Source organism: Lepisma saccharinum, chromosome 5 (genome assembly GCF_977018435.1).
Source record: "Lepisma saccharinum chromosome 5, izLepSacc3.1, whole genome shotgun sequence".
NCBI classification, from domain to species: domain Eukaryota; kingdom Metazoa; phylum Arthropoda; class Insecta; order Zygentoma; family Lepismatidae; genus Lepisma; species Lepisma saccharinum.
The window spans coordinates 3855629-3878937 of NC_139233.1; the positions used below are offsets into that span (position 1 = coordinate 3855629).

A 23309-nucleotide genomic window follows, 5' to 3' on the forward strand; every position below is an offset into this window, starting at 1 on the left:
GTGTTCAATAAGTTGTTTGCAATATTTTGTGGCCAATTTCTTCACATGGAACTCTTGAAGAATTCCCCAGTCAACAGACATCCTATGCATCCCAATGAAAAATTTATTCAGCAGCAAAACAGTTTGAACAGGAAATTTACTCAGCTGTAACAGTGTGAGTAGAAGACTGCAACTGTTTGCACTGAAAACACTTTGAAAAGTGTATTTAGAAACTGAAGTTACAGTTAACTCATATCAGGGAATGACTTAAGATGACCAGACCCCTTTCAGATTTTCTTCATATTTGGCATACTCACTAATTGAGGCCTCCTAATCACGAATCTGAAGTTAAAAGTTATCGGAAATGTCTAGAAATTGCAAAATAAGCTAAAATAAGGAGTTAGTTTTCGGAAGGGAAACTGTCTATTTTCACAAAATGTTTTGTTTCACAAGGAAATATATATATATTCCTGATACTACTACCATGACACCAAATTTTAACTATGTTTGCCTAACCTAACCACACGTCGATGGTTCACAATTATTTTGCAATTTCTACAAGTTTCAGACAAATTTTAACTTCAGATTTGTGATTAAGAGGCCTCAATTAGTGAGTATGTCAAATATGAACAAAATCGAAGAGGGGTCCGGTCATCTTAAGTCATACCCATATCAGTAGATGTAGCAACTGTATTATGGGTGTATAATTTATCTTCTAGGAATGCTAATATACTTCAAGCATTGTCAGATTTTTCCTTATTGAAAGTAAAAATTTGTGCATGGAATGGTGTAAGCACTGACATTCAAGGTGATAATGTGCGATCAATTACAGACTATTTTTATCAGCATTGGATCATAAACCATTGCAAATTTTACACACTGGCCAATACTGCACTGTCTGCCGTCATTCGTAGACTGTGGCCTACTTCTGAATTTATTTATGTACAAAGCATACATACTTTTGAAGTAGTATTTACATTCTTGTTTTTTCATTACATTGTAACTTTCAAAAATGCTTCCTAATTACCAATGTCATAATGGAACACCCACATCCTGCCTGGTATTGTGTGTTGCCTAACTTGGTGATGAGTGAACTTCAATAGCCAAGTTCAGGATCTACATGTTCCAATTTTAATTTGGGTGACTGTACATACGCATTTCCGACTATTTACAAAGAGAAATTTGATTTTAATTCATTACAGAAATACATTTAGAAATCTTATAAGAGATCCAGTAATCATGTCACAATCCTAAAATCTGGCTAAGTTCCCTGAAAAACCAATAATCTCCCTACATGTAGAATGTCACTTCAACACAAGCACTTTTAATGCAGATATTAAATGTTGCATATACAAAGTTAGGTACATAAGAAAAATTGCACGAGGCATCCTTGGCCCAAGTTCCAATTGTATACTTTCAACATGATATACATGTACTTTTGCACACTATATACTGAACAGGTTGAATGCTTATTGCATTTCTTTTTGTGCATAACAATATTTCCCATCCCGAGTAGGTTAGGTAGATCAGGTTTCATGCTCTTAGCATTATAATTACACTCCTATGGGCTTAGTGAATTACACATTTTGTGTAAGTTAAGAATATCAGGTTTGATTTACATAGTATTTTAGCACTTTTCTTAATCTCCTGTACATATATACAAATTGCTTCCATGTGAAAAGTGTGCTTCAGACAGCAGTGACTTACGAGCAGTGCACGACCTACTTTTTACCACATAATTCCTTGTAAACTAATATTTTCTGCATTTTCAACGTGCACAACTTAGTTACTCCGAATTAAAAAAATTACTCCCACAATCACTCCCAGTATCCTACAAACACATTCATGTAAACAATCAGGTTGAATGAAGCACACCTTGTTGCAACCATCCATGTGCACAACACCAATTCTGTCCCATTTTTCAGATTGATTGCTGATATACAAATGATACATTCAGTAATAATAAAAGAAATAAATCTCTACATAGATGGAATTGCTGACCTATAGTGCTAACATTAGCATCTATACAATGGTGTAGAAGTGGATATATGGTATACCGAAACTACCCAATAAAATTTTATCATCATCCTTGCACTACTTTTCAGTGGTTGCAACATTCATATTCCGGAGTATCTTCACAAAATATATAAAACATCTTATAAAACAAATTAGGCACGGTTACTGCATTAAAAATTTAACTCCATTTAAATTGTTGACGTTCATTCATTTCAGTTTTCTGCACCTACATCACCTTCAAAAATCATGCAAATTTGTTCATTTAATACTTAAATTTCAAGACAAAACTGAAAATTTCAACATATTGCAACAAGAGTCTTATATTTTGCATAAGCTTAGAATGGTTTTGGTATAGCCAACTTCCATGTCTTTCATATTTTTCTGATGTTTAACGGCAAAAGGAGGAACACATAACATTTAAATTCTGTGCTGAATCATGGTGGAAATTCCCAGTGCATTTAGGGAGTGGAAAACAGTAGTTGCAAACGTAATTCTCTGCTGTTTGAGGCTCACTGGCTTCATTTTGACATCTTAAACAACACTGAATACATGATGGGGAAGAGTTGAAATATTAAATGCAAGTGAACCTGAACCCTTCTAAATTACTCTCAAAGCGTACAAGACCATCACCAAATGTATCACAAGGCAGCACTAGCCACAGAAAAAAGTCTGAATACCATAAAAAAAAGTAAATAAATTACCACACACTAAAGCATGTACACATCACATAGCCTATGTGCATATTAAATTCAGTGCAGGCACAGAAAACATTATTACACAGTGTTTCAGTCAAGGGAGATACTAACTAACTAACTCCCTAGCCTTCCTAGCCGAAGGTTCATGGCTGCAGCAACACAGGCCTTCCATCTGTCCCTATCTTGAGCAAGTTCTATATACTCTTTTCCATTCCTACCAATTTCCTTTAGGTCCATCTCAACGTTGTCCCTCCATCTTCGCCTTGGCCTTCCTACAGGTCTCTTACCATCAGGTTTCCCAACAAGAATCCTGTAAACTCCTCTTTCCTCTCCCATTCGTGCCACATGGCCTGCCCCCCTAAGTTTTCTTGATTTAATTATTCTAATAATATCTGGACATGAATACAAATTATGTAGTTCTAAATTATGTAACCTTCTCCACTCACCTGTCTCCTCATCCCTTTTAGGTCTTATTTTCAAATACTCTCAATTTATGTTCCTCTTTCAATGTAAGGGACCAAGTTTCACATCTATATAATACTACAGGCAAAATTACTGTCTTGTATATTTTAACTTTTAGTTTCTTAGATAAGATAAAAGTTTATGAAGGGAGAAGTAACATGCATTTCCTGAATTAAGCCTACTTTTTATTTCCTCTTTAATATAATTTTCATTTGTTAATATTACTCCTAAGTATTTGAATTTGGAAACTGGTTCAAACGAGTAGTTATCAATAATTAGATTTCTTTTAAAATAGGGATCATTGAATGGCTTAACTTATATCAATATTACATGTCGACAACAATCATCCTGCAAAATGCTGAAATACTACATGAATCCCATACAGTAGCAGCAAAAACACATTTCTACAATGAATGGACATCATAGGAGAAATATATATTTTAGCAGTTAAGTTTTGCATGTGTATTAACATGATTTTACACATACAGCAAATAATCAAAAACCTGACATGAACTTTTATAGCCTCTCAGGTAAAACAGAAAAATGAGAAAACACAATTATTATTATGGTGAAACAGTAAAATTTAAAAAATAACAGAAATATGACAGGTAAAGGTTTGGGAGATGATTGAACTCTCTAGTGAAAAATTCACTAACAATGTATCCTGGGATTGACAAGTGCAATCAATTTGCATGCTATTTATAGATGAAAATACTTTCTATGGTAAAGGGGGTTTAATTCATTAACAATTTTATGAGCTGGTACATTCATACAACTCACAAAACTAAAACATTTGACCTACATCAGATCTTCCAAAATATGCTGAGTAAGAACGTAAGCAGAAAACTCGCAACAGAAAAGTTATTTTTTTCTGATAGGCCTAATGTCTGTACCCACGAAATGCATTCCTAAAAATCTAATATCTACTGTAATTTTAATTGAACGAAATCATGCTTTTCTTACAGTAGGTCGAAGGATAAATAAAAAATGTGTTGTATAGAAAAAATAAAATGCAATACTAGTTCCCTCATTCCTCAAAGCAGAGAAAATATTCCAAGGCACACTGCTAGATGAAAACTTCATTTAATTACCCTAACATAGCTATTATTTTAAAAAAATCTAGTAAATATTTAAGTTCAATATGTACTACTGCAAGGTAATTTATTTTTCTCATACGTAAGGAGTAATCGAAAATTTTTGACTACTTGAAAATAAATATTTGGGAATACGTAAACTGGTGATGGCATGCTTCAAATTTTATGTAAATCTTGGCAGTGCTCACATAACAGAAACGAAGAATCAACATTTCACGACAATATCGATTCATTTTATTTGATAACTGGATGTTTTATCAAGTCACGGTCAAACTGTAAGTTATCTCTAAAGGAGAACACTAGATGGCAATTTTTTAAAAAAATACGACTACACAGATAATTGGTACAAAACTGTTTTTCTTCTCCATACTATGGCGTCGTGTTGAAATTGTTCGTATTTTTAGGCCAACGCACGACATCCTATTACACTATTGTAGTGTATACTTTCAAATGAACTAAATCAACTAGTAAAGGTAAAATGATTCAGTAAAATCCACTTCATGACCCAGAGGTTTGCAAATTCATCACTGGTAGTATCGACGTCGTTTACGTTTTTACATCGATTCGATTACGACAAGTTAATCCAATTCATACTAGTCGTATAATATGTACATGCACATTATGATACGGTCATATACTCAACCCACGCCTATTTTATGACATACTAAAAGATCTGGGTACCTTTATTGTTGCATTTTCCTTTCCGCAGTAACCCGGAAACCATGTGCCCTAAGCTCGCCTTTATTGAACTCTTACCTATTCACAGACGAGCCGACAGGCAGCAATGATGATTTACACTGCCCCGCCCTCTAACCTACTCAATTACGGTATTCAAACAATGCGTTTTGACATATCTATGACTTTCTCAAAACTACACATATTGTTAATCAGTGGAAAGCTCGTAAATCTTACCGATGTGAGGAGTCTCCTAACTCGACACAATTTCTCGAGGAAACCTGCAAAATGGCCGATACAGAAGGCACATGCCACAAAAGCATTGCATCATGGGATTACAGTAATGATTTTGACTGCCATCTATTGAAAGAGAGACGGAAAAATACATTCTCTTCCTGCAACAAGTTACAAAGTGGCGACATTGCGTATCCAAATAATACTACCGAAAACATGTGTTTATAACACAGAAACCACGTAACATGTAGGATGCGTCTAAAAAAAAATATTTACGTACGTGTGTACAGATATCATCTCGACAGATCCCGAAAGCAGTTCCTTTACTCATGTTAAAACTTTGTCAAATGTATTTGTCAAATGCACAGTACGAAGACTAACATCTTTCAGATTTGACTCATAATTTGAACTAGCTTTAGTGTGCGACAATATAGGGACGGAGAAGCGGCGAACACCTTGCACCAACCTGTCCGAAATACGGTCGGTAACTCACATTAAAATTCGGACACGGCATTTTTCTGCATTTTCTCACGATGTTTCGAAATTAGCAGTATGCATGTAAATGTAAAAGGTGGTAAAATGTATGTACGTATGTATATGTTCATAGTTTTAATTGTCAAATCTCAAAATTCTTTATTGGACATTTTTTGTGTTAGGATGTTTGAGCACAACGGCAAGATAGTTCAAACGGGCTAAATAAATTTACGCACAAGATCACTAAACTTCGTGTTATTAGGGTTAAACCCATGGCCCGCAGAGCCCTTTAATGTAGTCCATGCCCGTTTGAAAAATTAAGTAGCTATTCAATATAAAAACCCGATTAAGTAAGGTAGATGGCAGCATCATCTTACAGTTCTCAATACCGCAGTATAGGTAATAGGTTCGTGGCCCGCGGGCATCATTAAAATTATTAATGTGGTCCGCACTGCCTGACGAGTTGAAGACCCCTGCATTTATTTATTTATTTATCGAACTCAACAGGTACATACCTAATTACAGAGCCCATATGAAGGATACATAGTGAATACGATTACATATATTTCTGTAATATAGAGATAGACACACCCACATAAAAATACATTTAAAATTATTTCCTATATATATACCGTGCGTCCATTTCGATCTGCAGCCGAGAGATCGGGAGAAGCTTGGCGGGCGGCGCTGACGGAGAAGCCGACATTTGCGGCCTGTAATGCTCGCTTATTTTTATAGACATATGCAGACATTTATATAAATATTGCAAAACGAGCACTAACCTGTGTTATAACACGCAAAAGTTCTTCTGTAATTCATCCAAGTTCTGCTCTTATATACACAAATAAATACGCTATAGAAACGATGTTAAGAGCCACAGATAAAAAAGCATTTTAATCATGGTTTTGATCAGTAACGTCCTGCTTAAGTTTATATCCTTGAAAGAGTTTTGTGGCGATGGGAATCGTTTGGAGGTTTCGAATGTGCAACACTGTATCAGGATTACACTGCAGACGAAACCGATAAAAGTGAATGGTTTTCGTGAGCTTCCTCGCAATCCGAAATATCCGAGCTCGAGTTCTTTGTTCCTTCGCGACTAGATGAAGACAGTTGTAAATATAGTGGCGAGCAATGTAAACCAAGAGCGTGTTAATTTCGTACTGTGCGCAAGAGTGTTATTCTTGGTTACTTGCAGTTCCTTGTTTGTGTTATTGTAGTGTGTATGTGTGACGTGTCAGTGAGACGATTGGAATGCCAGCCGCAAGATTCACGTTAGAACAAAGATTTTTTATGTATGACACGTACCTACGTGAAAACAAACTCGTGTAGAGACGTGTGTAGGTAATTTGTACAGAAATTCCCATGCGTTTCAACTCCACACAGAGATACGGTTAGATATCTTGTCCTTAAATTACGAGAAACTGTATCGTTAAATTTTAAAACACCTAAGCAAAAACGACGGATTCTAACCGAAGCAAAACTCGATGATATTGGTGCAGTGTTAGAACGTTCTCCAAACAAACCTCTACGCCGTGTTTCACAAGAGGTGGGCGTGTCAAAATCATCGGCACATACAGTCACTAAGCTACTAAAATTAAAACCATACTCTTATAACACAGGTTAGTGCTCGTTTTGCAATATTTATATAAATGTCTGCATATGTACATAAAAATAAGCGGGCATTTCAGGCCGCAAATGTCTGCATCTCCGTCAGTGCCGCCCGTCACGCTTCTCCCGATCTCTCGGCTGCAGATCGAAATGGACGCACGGTATATATATATACACACACACACTTGATCACATCATTTCATTAGGAAATTATGTGTTTAATCTTAGGTCATTGTGTTAATAGTGGCTTTACTGAGGTCCCTCAGGTTCATAGAAAAGATGTCAATAGTGTTATTCTTGATTAACAATTTATTGTAACTGGTGCACATTCTCCACAGTGGAGATTTCTTTTTAATTTCCGATCTAGCCTTCTTTATAAGAATAACTTCGTTCTTGACTCTAGTTTTCGACGACGGGATTCGAAAATTAATATGGCAGAGTAGATGTTCAGCATCTACTTCGTTATTTAACAACTTCCACAAGAATACTATTTCCTGTAACGTTCTTCTATGACACAGCTTCGTAAACCGACTTTCATATATTAGGTTGTCGTAGTGTTCAAATGTGGGGTAACTTTTCTGAAATTTGTATTTTAAGAATCTAAGAAATCGTGATTGGACTCTTTCAATTGCTGCACTGTACTTTGCTGTGTCTGTATTCCATATAACAGATGCATATTCGAGTTTTGGTCTTACATACGAATAATACAAAACTTTTAGTATCTCTATACTCTTGAAATCCCTCCCGATTCTAAGAATAAACCCAAGGTTCTTGAACGCTTCACTAATTATTTGTTCTACGTGTTTATTAAAAGTAAGATTTGAATCAAAACTAACCCCTAAATCCATGACTGTAAAATTTCTTGGTAGAGTATGGTTGTATATTTGATACTGAAATTCAACTGGGTTTTTCTTTCGAGTATATGTTACAAAATGGCATTTATTGATATTTAGTGTAAATCATTGTTTATTGTCCACGTTTCTAAATTTGTAATATCATTTTGAAGTTGAACACTATCATCTTGTTTGCTTATTTTCCTGTAGAATTTCAGGTCATCTGCGAAAAGCAATTTGTGTGAATTTTCAAATGAATCAGGCAAATCGCTAATAAGTAATGTGAAGAGAAGTGGCCCAAGGTACTCCAGAGGTGACTCTTATCTCTGAAGATGTGTGGCCTTTATACGTCACGTACTGTTTACGATTCTGCAAATAGGAAGCGAACAATTGACGCAGTGATTGAGAAATATTGAAGCATGCTAATTTACTTAATAGGATATCGTGGTTAACCAAGTCGAATGCTTTGCAGAAGTCTGTATATATTGCGTCAACTTGACCGCCTTCGTCCAAGGTTGAACTTATAAAATTGGTAATATAGGAGAGATTTGTCAACACTGATCTACGTGGTACAAAGCCATGTTGAAATGAAGATATTACAGGTTTTACGTGAGTAAATATGTAACAGTGTATGATTTTTTCGAATATTTTTGCTGGGGCTGATAATATACTTATTGGCCGGTAGTCTTGTACGTCATTAGTGTTATTGGTTTTGGGAAGTGGACAAATTGCCGTGGCTTTCCATTTTTCAGGGAATTTGTGCTTTGCAAGAATTAAATTGAAAATTAGATATAATGGGTATTTCAACACATCACTGCAACCTTTAACTACATAGGGCGGTATCTTGTCCGGTCCAGCTGATTTCTTAGGTGTTAAATTTTAATTGCTTTTTCTATGTCTTCAATTCCTATCTCAGTAATATTAAGATTATCCAAAGTTTCATATTGTTTATGGGTCATTTCCAGCTGCCGTGGGTTCACAATAATAAAATTTAGGCTATACACTATGCTTTATGTTCTTTTTTTCTGGTTGCGAGTTTACGAATTCAAAGGTGAGTGTCGGAATCAGAGAAACTCCTCAAAATAATCCAGAAAAATGTATTTTGTGTTGTGTCATATGCGCACGAAAGTTATTATTATAAACTATGCTCCCTCCAATAATTTTGTTCACGTATGTTTTCTTCATATTAGGCAGACATTTTTCCCTTGTACTTTTGTCTTCTTTCTTACACTTTCGAAATTATATTTCGTGTAAATAAGAAAATCCCAGAGATTGCGAGACGTAAAACAGAAAAAAAACAGTTTCTCAAATCAATATTCTTCGGATAAATGCAGTATACATAAAACAGATGATCGTTATTACTATGTCGAAAAGTGATATATCACGTATAAAGAAACGTCAGTTATTGACAACTATGCTCATGGATTTCTTTGTGAATGTCACCTCAGGGACATTCCACGAAAAGCGGTCATACTCCATGTAAAAAACACAATGAATTAATAGGGAAATTATTATTGTTTTTAATTGCATAAGGTTTAGATGTTTGTGAATGCATATAATTTACACATTTCCCCAATAAAAATTACTATCATCTGCAGCCTACATGATTCACGGACAAATGAAATCAAAATTTGGTACATTTTTAAAGAGTCACACACGTTACGCACCTTTGTTAATACTTTTAGTGTATTCCGCATATGTCATCATATTCAAGTTATTTTTCATTTGTTAGCAGATACCATAAAGTACAGCATAATTCCTTGAAATCAGTTCATTATGGATATTTTTTTTCCAATTTCATATCTAGGACGTTAAATTTTGCTAGTAAAATGTCACACACGTAACACTGGGATGCCCCCTTCCATCAGTTTCCCATTCATCCGTTGATATACGTACCACTTTACGGACACACTAGCATAAAATGGTGCAAAATGCCTGCTTCCGATACATTTTTCAAGCAAAAAGATCCGATCATATTCTTCCATTCTTAAATAATAACCAGGTTCTTACCATGGCAAACAGAAGGAAGTTGCACTATCTCTGTTTCATACGCCGCATACTGACAGAAGGTAAACCGCAGTACCTGTTTGAGAAGATGCATTCCCGTAGGGAAATCCATCAGTATGTTACACGTAAGCGGAACAACTTCGATTTACCCCATCACTCTACCACGGCCTACAAATCCTCTTTCTCCTTTTCGGCTCCCAAAGCATGGAATGCATTGCCTGCAAATATCGCTAGTGTAAAAAACCCATTATATTTTAAAGGTAAAATAAAAGATCTGCTGTTAATGGAACAATGGCAGAGTCGGGGCACATACTGAAGGTATCAAGTCACCCACTATAAGGAATTGTATTATTGTATTATTATTACTATTGTCTTTTTTATACCTAGTTACACTTTTTTTTGCAACTAATTCCTATGTATTTTTTTTCTTTCTTCATTTTTATTTTTATTATTATTATTATTATTATTTTACGTTTATCTTACTGCTCCATAAGTTTATAATCATCTCATATGTATTCTCATATTGACAAGGGTTAGGTGGCAGAGCAGCCCTTGGCTGAACCTCGCCCGCTGAATAAAGAAAATTTATTATTATTAGTAGTGTAATTGGATTGTTTCAAAGTAGTACTTAGTAGGTATCCTCTTTTTTTACCAATTGAATATCACTTTTTGACATATTTTGACAATTTTTTGTCGATGTTTTAGCGTTTAGCAATGTTTTTAGTACAATTTTCACTATACTCATTTTTCCCCCACTCGTACTTGGTAGGTATATTATGATCTTACGTGATACAACTTAACCTATCCTTTTTTTACGATTATTTAATTTTTTTACGATCCTAAGTGATATAACTTAACCTATCATTTTTTTTATTTATGCACTGTTTGAACGTCATCATTTGAGGATCATATTTTGTAGGTATTTTTTTTATCAATCGAATATAAGTTTTTGACATATTTTGACAATTTTTTGTCGATGTTATAGCATTTAGCGATGTTTTAGTACAAATTTTCACTGCACTCATTTTTTCTATTTATACTTGGTAGGTATATCACGATCTTACGTGATACAACTTAACCTATCTTTTTTTTTTACGATTTTTTAATTTTTTTTACGATCCTAAGTGATATAACTTAACCTATTATTTTTTTTATTTACGCACCGAACTAAGCTACAAGGGACTCTGTTTGTTTTAATATTTTAGTATTATAAGGTTTTCACAAATTTTATATAACCTAAAATGTGTTGGATGTTGATTTTTAGTATGTGGCAATTTTTTATGAATTTTAAAACTGCTCTGTGACCCTCTCGTTCTTCACGTCGTAGGAGAAGGACTTCTCTGCAATTAGGATGACACTGCATAGGGTATCCTCGGGCAAGGCATCGTGGAACTCGCAAACACCCACTCTACAAAAATTCTACTATATGATCTTTCACTGGCTAAGCTAACCTACAAATAGGAATTGGCAGCACTGACTTATAAACCCACCGGGTCTTCTTGGCATGTTTTTTCATGATGTGTTGCCAGGCTATTGGGCATCTTGGCGTATACAATGTATATATTTTGAGAGGGGGGTTATAGCTTTTTATGCTGTACGAATACTAAAAACTTGACAGTGACAACCAACAGAGTAAATAAACCTACATGCAGAAACTAACAACACTAGTTTCTGACAGTGAATTTGAAATAAAATATTAAACAAAATACATGAGTAAGCACTGTGATTACAAATAATACCAGTGTTATGCCCCCCCAACTCCAACTGGACAACTGGGGAAAATAATTGTACAACAATTTGTACCTAATTGTACAATACTTGTACCTAATTGTACAACATATACACAGACATAAAAAAAGAGCCTTCCCGTAACTTACTTCATGCACAATTTATATGATTTTACAACTGTGAAAAGAAAGCATATGTGTTCTGTATGCACACATTTATTCTTATTTTTCGAAGTTGAATGGAAGCACATGTTTTTACGCTCTCGTAATACTGACCTTGCCCCAGTGATTTTAAATTGCTTCCATCCGTTTTTTTTTCTGTGTTATTTCCGCATGCACGCAACATTCGCTTTCAATAGTTTAATGAAATACAGAAGGAGTGTTAGTTTAGCAGGTTTTGAGTTTACAATTTATTAAATTAAACAATAATTTATGTAAGAATATACTTGTACTTACCGAACACAAAATAATAAAAAGCACATGTGAATCTTTGCGTGTGTTCATGTTATATGACGACTGAGTAAAAAAATAATGTTGACTCCCCGAAAGATAAAAGTTCCTGGTTCGACATCAGATGCATGCAAATTTTATGTTTTGCTCTCCAAAATCTTGATTTTTATGTTTGTGCTATTTGTCATACAGCAGAGGAGAAGAGGGGAGAGGGGAGGGGAGGGGGTACTATTAGCGCCATCTATTAGCAAACAATAGAAATAAAAAAGTAGGGTCAAACTTTTTCAACACCCAAAAATTTTAAACGTCCTCGTTTAGTAATACGATCAGCAGAAGATGTTTGAAGGAGTACTCTTAGTCGAGAAAGCTAATTGCTAGGGCCCATATATTGCTAAAATGTTCTTTAATTTACATATTTCTCATACCGCCATATGTTGTTCTAGTTGACTTCTTCCAAAAAAATGCTAATTAGCGAGAGTTAATTAAGCAAGGCAAGTAAAAGAAGCAAATAGGACAATATGTGGTGGCGTGGAAATATGTAAAAATTCGATAAAATTCGAATTAAAATTGGGGGATATTTTGCATTTTTTTCCTATAATATACAAAACATTTACCGTACATAATTTTTTCTATTTACAACAGTATAAAATAAGAGGAATGTGTGACAATATCCATATTAATTAGGAAAGTATGTTGTATGCTAGGTTAGCTAATTGCGTCTTCTACAGCTTCACTGTATAGAGGAAAGATGGAAAAAGAGAGCTCTACAAAAACTAACGCTCTTAACAATATTGTACGCCCCGTGAAAATTATATATAAATAAGGCATAAGCGTATTATCTGCTTTCATGTCAGATTTTACCGACCTGTGAGCTGTAGTGTTTAGGTGACAAACGACACGCTCAAATATAATACCGTTGACAATATTGTACGCCCCGTGAAAATTATATATAAATAAGGCATAAGTGTATTATCTGCTTTCATGTCAGATTTTACCGACTTGTGAGCTGTAGTGTTTAGGCGACAAGCGACGCGCTCAAATATAATACCGTTGACAATATTGTACGCCCCGTGAAAATTATATATAAATAAGGCATAAGCGTATTATCTGCTTTCATGTCAGATTTTCCCGACTTGTGAGCTGTAGTGTTTAGGTGACAAGCGACGCGCTCAAATATAATACCGTTGACAATATTGTACGCCCCGTGAAAATTATATATAAATAAGGCATAAGCGTATTATCTGCTTTCATGTCAGATTTTCCCGACTTGTGAGCTGTAGTGTTTAGGTGACAAACGACACGCTCAAATATAATACCGTTGACAATATTGTACGCCCCGTGAAAATTATATATAAATAAGGCATAAGCGTATTATCTGCTTTCATGTCAGATTTTCCCGACCTGTGAGCTGTAGTGTTTAGGCGACAAGCGGCTCGCTCAAATATAATACCGTTGACAATATTGTACGCCCCGTGAAAATTATATATAAATAAGGCATAAGCGTATTATCTGCTTTCATGTCAGATTTTCCCGACCTGTGAGCTGTAGTGTTTAGGCGACAAGCGGCCCGCTCAAATATAATACCGTTGACAATATATTGTACGTATATTGTATTGTATAGGAGACTAGAAGCATATAATTTGGCGAAAAAAAAAACCCAAAGTAAGGTCATAGAAAATAGTTAAAAAAAAAAGTGAGCAATTATATTTTGCATTGCACAGCATTTGGTATTAAATAACATACCCCCAAAAAATCTCTGCATTATGCGTTCTGAAAAAAATTGCCCTACGTGCCAAATTACTGTGTCAAGTAAAAATTTTCAAAAGGCACTGTCGTACTTGTGTGCCGGGAAAGCGAATATGTGCGACCAAACTGTGCTCTAAGTGTGGAAACAATTTTTCTATTGACTACTTCAAGCGACACCAGCTTACTTGCAAGAGCACTGGAACATCACTACCGCAACCTTCCAAGCGAAAGGTAGAAGTAACCTCCCTCGATGCATCGCCACCTACCAAATGCGTCAAGCTGACGAAGAAAGCAGACCGAATTGCGTTTGAGCATTTATTAGAAGACTTTAACATAACATCAGACAGCTTCTGCGATGTGCGTAGTTTTCTGGAGAGCGAGCGAGCTAAGATAATATCCATTCTCAACGATGCATTGGCTACATACTCCACTAAATTCTATGCCGTGCTATGCTGCAAGTATAAGAAACCGTCTGATGAAATACCGGTCTTTTTTCACAATGGCTCGGGATATGATTTCCATCACTTGGTTACACATCTAGGGTACGACAATGCGAGAATCAATGTCCTGGTGTAGAACGAGGAGCGTTATATTAGTATCAGCAAGTGGGTGCCGATCCCCAACTCAAGCAACAGCATCGAGCTTCGGTTCCTCGACTCTCTGAGGTTCCTCCAGGCAAGCCTCGATGCTCTTGCTGGGAAGCTCAGAGACGACCAACTAGCCATTACTACATCAAGTTTCCCAAACTTAGATGTCGCACTCATCAGACGTAAAGGGGTCTACCCCTACGAATACGTCACAGACCCTTCCAAGTTCGAAGAAGAGTTGCTGCCTCCCCAGGATAAGTTTTACAGCCAGTTGAGAGGTTCAGGTATTACCGACGAGGAGTACAAGCATGCTCAGTCTATGTGGGTCGAGTTGGGTTACCGAATTTTCGGTGATTACCACGATGCATACCTGAAGCTTGATGTGACGCTTCTAGCATGTGCGACGTTTGTTGTGGTGGGATCATTGGGGGAAATGTGATTCTCCCAATATGTCATCTGACTTACTAGCATATGCGATACGAAGAACAGGTGTGTATGTGGCTTACTAGGATTAGGCTCATGGTAATGAGGTCCTAGTAGCTGAAACGTTGTCGGGGTATTTTGCAATTTTTTTCAAATATGAACACGTTAAACTGGACTGTCTCGGATTTTGAGTTTTGTATTCGCCCCCGAGAAAATTCTATATAAAATAACATACCTGAAAATTATATTCACAGTAGATTCATTTTTTGAGTTTTGTAATTACCCCAAGAAATTCTATATAAAATAACATACCTGAAAATTGTATTTACAGTAGATTGAATTCTTGAGTTTTTGTATTCGCACACAAGAAATTCTATATAAATAACATACCTGAAATTCTATTTACAGTAGATTGAATTTTTGAGTTTTGTAATCACTCCAAGAAATTTTATATAAAATAACATACCTGAAAATTGTGTCGCTATATACTAGACTTTTTGATTTCTGTGATTTTGGAGAAAGCAATGGCATCCACCACCAGTTTCAATCGTAAAAATGATAAAACTGAATGTGTTACTTGTGGGAAGCTATTCTCAAGGAACAATTTATCGGCACACAGGGCAAGATGTAGCAAAACAGGTTCGAGAATTAATCGTTCGTTACCTTCTAAGCCCTGTGTTCGATGCGGAAAGATGTTCAGCATTACAAATTTAAGTAAACATCTCAAAATTTGCAAACCATCGACCGAACAAGGAACATCGAAAAGGAAAATCGATAATTTAGAAACGGAAGCTTCCACTTCCAAGCAAATTAAATTATCTAATAAATGCAAACCAATTAGATCTGCATTTAACGACCAACTCCAGGATTTTTCAATTAAGTCAGAACCAAGTCGTGACATCCTTAGTTTCTTGGATGAAACGAAAACATCTGTACTAAATATTTTAAAAGATAAACTTGAAAACAACTCTATAAAAGTATACGTTGTTCTGTTTTCTGAATACGAGAAAGTTGATGGCACAACGAGTATTTTTTATCATCGTACAAAAAACCAGACACTTTATTTTGCTGACGTCGAAAATTTGGACAACTTCTATTATAAAGTTACCAACGAGCTGGTTAAGAAACATGACGATTTCGAGGCTAAAGGGTCGGGATGGTCTCTGTGTGGAAGTCCTCACACGTTAACCGTTTACGTGAACCGATTCTCGCCTCTTCGCGCTTCCAGCTACGTTCCTCTTCCACCGAACATTCAACACAAGAGGGCTGTGTTAAATATACAGAACAGCGATAAAAAGTGTTTCCTCTGGTGTGTGTTGGCTGCACTGCACCCGATTCATTGGTCAAATAATCCAGAACAGGTTTCTAATTACAAGCAATATGAGACCGACTTTGAAAGTGTAATGTCTGGCATCGAATACCCGGTGACATTGTCGGATATAACAAAGTTCGAAAATCGTGCCGGAAAACGCATCGCTATTAATGTATATTCCTTCACGTCAGATAAATATCTTGTGCATCCCGTCAGGATAAGCGATATCGACGATGACGATGCTCGTGTGATTAATCTCCTTCTAATTTCCAACGAGGATGATCATCACTACACGCTAATTCGTTCTCTATCACGTTTGGTCAGAAGTCAAACTACCAAGTATGCAAACAACATCGAAGTTTGCCCGAGATGCCTAACCACGTTCGACGATCGTGACCGACGTGATCATCAAAATCTTCATAGTCGTCAAATTGCTCTGGAGAAACTTGCCAAACATAAAACTTATTGCGGCGACAACAGACCGGCTAGAATGTTGATGCCCGAAACGAACGAAGTCGAAGAATTCAAAATGCACAAGGCATTGTTGGAACATCCTGCAATCATCGTCGCAGATTTCGAGGCGTTCCTCAAACCACTCTCCTACTGCGAACCGGATCCCGAACTTTCCTCCACAACGCCGTACCAGCTTCATCAACCTAATAGTTTCGGCTATGTTGTTGTGCGACGTGATAAAATAAATGAAGCATATATATACCGCGGGCCAAATGTAATCGAACACTTCCTGGAAAAAATGGTGGAGGAGGTTGAGGTAATTGGTAGCGTACTGCTTACATCAAAACCGATGGCACCTTTAACTGAAAATGAACTTCAAAATTACAATTCCACTGAGGTGTGTCCGGTATGTGATCAAAGTTTCACTGATGAGAACAAAAAAATATTCCACCACGATCATTTCAGCGGAAACTACATAGGTGGAATTTGCAACACGTGCAATCTTAAAATTCAGAAACCTAAATTCATCCCCATATTCTTTCACAACGGAAGCGGATATGATTTTCACCACCTGGTGAGACATCTTGGCTACGATCCGAAACGTATAGGTGTCTTGGCCGAGAATGAAGAACGCTACATTAGTCTCAGCAAGCAAGTGTCGATTCCGGGAACGAAAAATACAATCGAGATGCGCTTCCTGGATTCGTATAGATTTCTCTCTGCAAGTCTGGATGCTTTAGCGAACAAACTCACCGACGATCAATTTAAAATAACTGGAGCTAGTTTTCCCAACGTAGACGTAAAACTCGTTAGACGTAAAGGGATTTATCCTTACGAATATGTCAGTGATGGTTCTAAATTTAACGACGACACTCTTCCACTTCCAAGAGAATTTTACAGCAGACTCAGAGAGAAAGGAATCACGGACGAAGAATACCAACACGCGCAACTCATGTGGGAGAAATTAGAATGTAGGACACTCGGAGACTACCACGATGCCTACTTAAAATTAGACGTGACGATACTCGCGGATGTTTTTCAAGCGTTCAGGAAAACGGCAACGAATATTTACAAATTAGATCCAGCGTATTTCTACAGTCTACCGGGATTAGCGTGGTCGGCAATGTTATTCCAGACAAAGGTCAAGCTGGAACTGATATCGGACGTTGACATGTTGCTATTCATCGAAAGAGGGATACGAGGTGGAATGGTGCAATGCGTACAGAGACATGCAAAAGCTAATAACGTACACATGAAAGAAGATTACGATTCAAATCGAGCATCGAATTACATCTTCTACGCCGACGTTAATAATCTCTACGGACATGCCATGGTTCAGAAACTTCCTTACGGGGGATTCGAATGGTTAGATCCCACTTCGATAGACATTATTCATTTCGACGATAGCGAGTGTGGTTTCTTCGCAGAGGTAGATCTCCAATTCTCCGACCACCAGCACGACACGTTTTCGGATTTGCCTCCGACTCCCGAAATCAAATGTCCACCCGACTCAGTTCAAGACAAGCTTTTGTTAACATTGGACTCTAAACAGAGATACGTCGTCCACTACAAGAATCTCCGGTTTTTGATTGGGAAGGGTGTTCAGATAGTAAATATTAGAAGAATACTAAAGTTTAAACATTCCACGTGGTTAAGACCTTACATAGAAACTAACACACAACATAGAACAGCTGCCACTTCCGATTTAGACAAGGATTTTTTTAAATTAATGAACAATGCGGTGTACGGAAAGACCATGGAGAATGTTAGAAAGCACGTAGACGTGAAATTAATTTCCGATAAGAATAAATGTCGGAAGTGGATAGCCGATCCTAGATTCAAGTCGAGAAAAATTTACAACGAGAATTTAGCACTTTTCAATCTACATATAAAATTGATGAAATTCAGAAAACCAATTTACGTTGGCGCAACGGTTCTCGACTTGTCGAAACTTTACATGTTCGAATTTCATTATGACGTGATGAAACCCTTCTACAATGATAAAATATCACTTTTGTACACGGACACCGACAGCTTCATTTACAGCATACAAACACCTAACCTATACGAAGACATAAAAAATCCTTCCATGCTTGAGTATTTCGATACTTCTGCGTACCCTCAACCCAACAGATTTGGAATTCCATCCCTCAACAAAAAAGTCCTAGGTAAACTGAAAGATGAATGTAACGGTGATATTATTGTTGAGTTCGCGGGTTTGCGTTCGAAGATGTATGCCATGAGAACAGAGAGTAGCGTCACGAAGAAAGCAAAAGGTGTGGGCAAAAATACGGTGGAGAACAAACTCACCTTCCACGATTACATCGATTGCCTTTACTCACAATCGACGATACTAAGCATAGAACAAAGAATCCAAAGTGTAGACCACGTGATTACAACAAACGAAGTTAGGAAAGTAGCATTAGATCCGCACGACGATAAAAGATGTATTTTGTCTTGTGGAATCCACACGTTGCCTTGGGGACACTATCGTTTTGAAATTAGTAAAAATTGTAGGCAATGCAAATGAAAAAAAAATGAACTTAAATAACTATAACTAAAATAAAAAAATTAACTATCTCACATACACAATAAATAACTAGCAAGGACAATGAATCACTTTGGTTTCCGAAAGCAAACAATGGAGACTGTACACCGCACGGCAGATCATGAATTTCTACCTTCCATGTTATCTAAACTCAACGGTCTGTTGATCAATCAATTTTCGGAACGCTGACGATTTCGGATTTGCGACGATCGACGTGACGAGGAAACCCAACGACGGAAAATACAGAAACAAAATCAACGACTTTCTAAACGTTGCAACGTTGTGAGAATAAATAACCAGCATGCCTATGAATTTGTTCGGTTTCAAAAAACAGATCATTATGGAAACCATACCAGATCATGAAGTCTTACCTTCCGTGTTACCTAAACTCAACGGTCTGTTGATCATTCACCTCAACAGCATTTGGACGAAACTGAATGACGATGTGGGCAAGATGTTTTATGTTTTTAATAACAATTTACATTTCTACGAAATTCCGATCGACGGGAAACTTCAAATCACCGTGAATCCGGAAAACGCAGGCGAAATCAAAATTTCTACCGGCAAGAACATTTTTCGAATCAAGCACGACAAGATGCTTTCTAACATTACGTACGATGTGTCTGCAGGAGATTATTTTTACATAGAACTCCTCGGAGATTACGACAAACTTATTCCTCTTTTTGTAGAATTACGAATCGTCTATCCTATTATAAATAACCGTTAACCAAAAATGCCTAACGACATTTTCGGCAACACCAAGCGTGTAGACCACGCAGAAGAGATTCTCATGTTGGACATTCGAGTTAAGAAGTTGAGGACCGATTTGATCGCTTTGCAGGAAACCTTAAACAAAAGTTTAGAGTCGGAAATCGCTACGCTCCAAACGCAATGTCTCGACCCCATTCTGAAAATCGATTCCGAACTGAAAACGCTCATAAAAAATTATGTCGACGTACCTTCTTACGACAGCGTTCAAAATATACAGTTGAGCGTGGATTCGCTTCAAAATGATTTGGCCAAATTACAGCAATTTCAATCGAAAAATGAAGATTTGGAAAAATTGAAACTCGAAATCGAAGAACGAACTTCCGCAATAGAAAAGAATTTCTCAGAACTTCAAACCGTCGTGAACGATATTGATGTAGAACGCTTGCATGTCGTCGTTTCCAAATTACAAGAAGAATTCACCAGCACGTTGGAAGAAATTAAATCCAAGTTGCAGACTTTGGAAGATACAATGACGAACCTACCATCGTCGGACGAACTGCAGGTCATCGGTAAAAGCGTCGCGAACATAAAAATTCAATTGGAGGCCTATCGAGATTTCGAACACATTCAAACCACCATCGCTACGCTTCAGGCGTCCTTGGAATTGATCAACGAAGAAATTAAAAATATTCACGCTGAAGCGAGAGCGTTGACGAGCATTCAAGACACGTTGAGCACGGTTCAGCAGAAGATCGAATATTTAGAAAATTTGAACGTCGAAACGAATCTCGCTCATTTTCATCACGTACTCGACAACATACAGGGTGACTTGGAATCGTTACGGACGAGCGTGCCTTCGGGCGAAGATTTGGAAAAATTGAAAACGGCGGTGACGGCACTATCCGATTCGAGCGACATCAAAAGTTCATTGAGCGATCTCGAGAGTAAAGTGGCCAATCTCCCCACCTCCAAAGAATTGCACGCTTTGAAAAGAAACATATCTCGAATGCTGAAACGACTAGAAACGGAAACGGCGAACGTGGAACAGATTCGAGACGAAATTAGTTCACTGGTGTCGACGCTGCCCACTTCGCAGAGCGTCGCCGACCTTCACACGCAGTTTACAGAGATGCGAAGCATCGTGAACGATCTTACCGAGAAGAGCTCAAAATTGAATCAAGTCGAGAACCTTCAGAACATTGTCGTCAACATCAGAGATCAAGTTGGAGTGCTGGAATCCGCGCAGGAATCGACGCTGGCCTCTTTCGGTGCCAAGTTGCAAGAACTCAACGAAAACTACAAGCAGTTGAACGTGGAAGTGAAAATCAAACCGTCATTTTCTACCGTAACGGATACCATAGTCGAACATTTGTTGCCCGTACAAAACACACTGGGTCAGCTTCACAGCAACCTCGTTAGCGTCGACACTAAATTCGCTAAACTGCATTCTCTGCAATCCATCGAAATCAACAGCGTACCCAATCAACAGAGAATCTCCACGTTCGTCGAAGGTAACAAACTGTACATGTTGCATCCTTATCATCCGTACTACAAGTTTCTCCTCGATGGCACGATTCAGATAAACGAATTTTCGTACTGGTCTCACGGTAGAAAAGCTAGCGTTCCCACCATGACTTTGATATCGAATCGTGGTGTCCAGAAAGCAGGAAACATTCCTCTGGCACGTTGGAACGAAACGCGCAACATATATGAAATACACGAAGACGAAGATCTCACCGTTTTCGACGTGAGTGCCGGCGATAAGCTGATCATTCAAAACACGAGCGAAGTGCCACCCTCTTTGAATCCCATCACGCTTGTGCTTCTCTTGAAACGTAATCTCTAAAAAAATGTCTAGGCAAGCCATCGTCGAAGAATTGCATAAACCTGCACGGCGTAACTACGAACGTTTGGCTGTGGTAACCAAGGGCATCGACGACCTCTGGCAAAGTGACCTCGTGGAGATGAGTAGCGGCAATTTGAAAAACATACATAAATTGAACAAGGGCAACAAGTACCTCCTCACCGTCATAGACACGTTTTCGAAATTCGCATGGGCTCTACCTTTGAAGGCGAAAACGGGAACATGCGTCACGGAAGCATTCAAATTAATTTTTCGCGAAAGTGGCGGGAGACAACCACGGTTTCTGCAAACGGACAACGGTAAAGAATTTTACAACGCCGTATTCCAAAAGTTTATTCAAAAACACAAGATTCGACATTATTCGAGCTTCAGTCACATCAAAGCCAGCATCGTGGAAAGATTCAATCGAACCTTGAAAACACACATGTGGAAACGATTCACGCTTCGGGGAAATTACAAATGGGTCGACATCCTGCCGGAACTCGTCGACACCTATAATGATACTGTACACAGAACGATAGGCATGAAGCCAGCCGACGTTACCAAGTCCGACGAGCAGCGTTTAATTTCTACAGTTTACTGTCCAAAGTACACACCCACGACAAAAAAAGCTAAATACAAAATTAGAGACCAGGTGAGGATCAGCAAATTCAAACGCACCTTCGAGAAGGGGTTCACAAAAAATTGGAGCACGGAACTTTTTACGGTGGTTCGAGTTTTACCTGGAAACCGACACACGTATATAATAAAAGATAGTAGCGGCGAGATTTTGAAAGGAAGATTTTACGAAGAGGAACTCTCTAAAACGAAACACCCCGACACGTACCTCATCGAGAAAGTATTGCGTAGGAAAGGTGACAAACTGTTTGTCAAATGGCTGGGACTTCCGGAAAAGAGTTGGATCGACGCGGACGAAGTGATCTTGTGAGTACGTGGAACGTGGTGAAGCGTCTACCGGATCCGGAAAGTCAAACGAAGAAAAAGAACGGCGAGTTGCTTCCCGACAGCATCCGCTGTCTGATCGTAGGTCCTTCGGGGTGTGGGAAAACGACACTGCTCGTGGACAATTTTCTCCTCGCACCGAATTGGTTAAATTGGAAGAACAGGCACCTGTACGTGTTCTCGAAAAGTTTGGAGCAATCCAAATACCAGCAACTGATGAAACTGTACGATGGTCTGGACATTGCAACGTTCGCCTCGGAAATAAAACCACTCGACGATTGTCGTGAAAATTCAGTCGTTGTGTTCGACGACGCCATCCTGGAAAATCAAAATGAAATTCGCAACTTTTTCACGCAAGGTCGTCACAAAGGAATGGATTGTTTTTACCTGGCTCAAACGTTTTCCAAAATTCCAAAACAGTTAGTGCGCGACAACGCCAATTTCATATGTTTGTTTCGTCAAGATCACA

The 23309-nt window shown here is 37.7% G+C and overlaps 1 protein-coding gene across 8 annotated transcripts in view; it reads right to left on the reverse strand.

The window, feature by feature from the left end:
• Positions 1-23309, reverse strand: part of Larp4B (La-related protein 4B) — a 226881-nt gene that overhangs the window by 96738 nt on the left and 106834 nt on the right. The window contains exon 1 of one of the 8 annotated variants that reach the window (XM_083122002.1): positions 5159-5249. The exons of 6 other annotated variants lie outside the window; for them this stretch is intronic. Coding sequence is in view for 1 of the 2 variants with exons in the window: in XM_083122000.1 (XP_082978126.1) it covers positions 4928-4970 (43 nt within the window). In the remaining variant the exon portion in view is untranslated. Of the gene's footprint in view, positions 1-4927; positions 4986-5158; positions 5250-23309 lie in introns of those variants that run through there. One more of the 8 variants, XM_083122000.1, reaches the window with a different exon arrangement.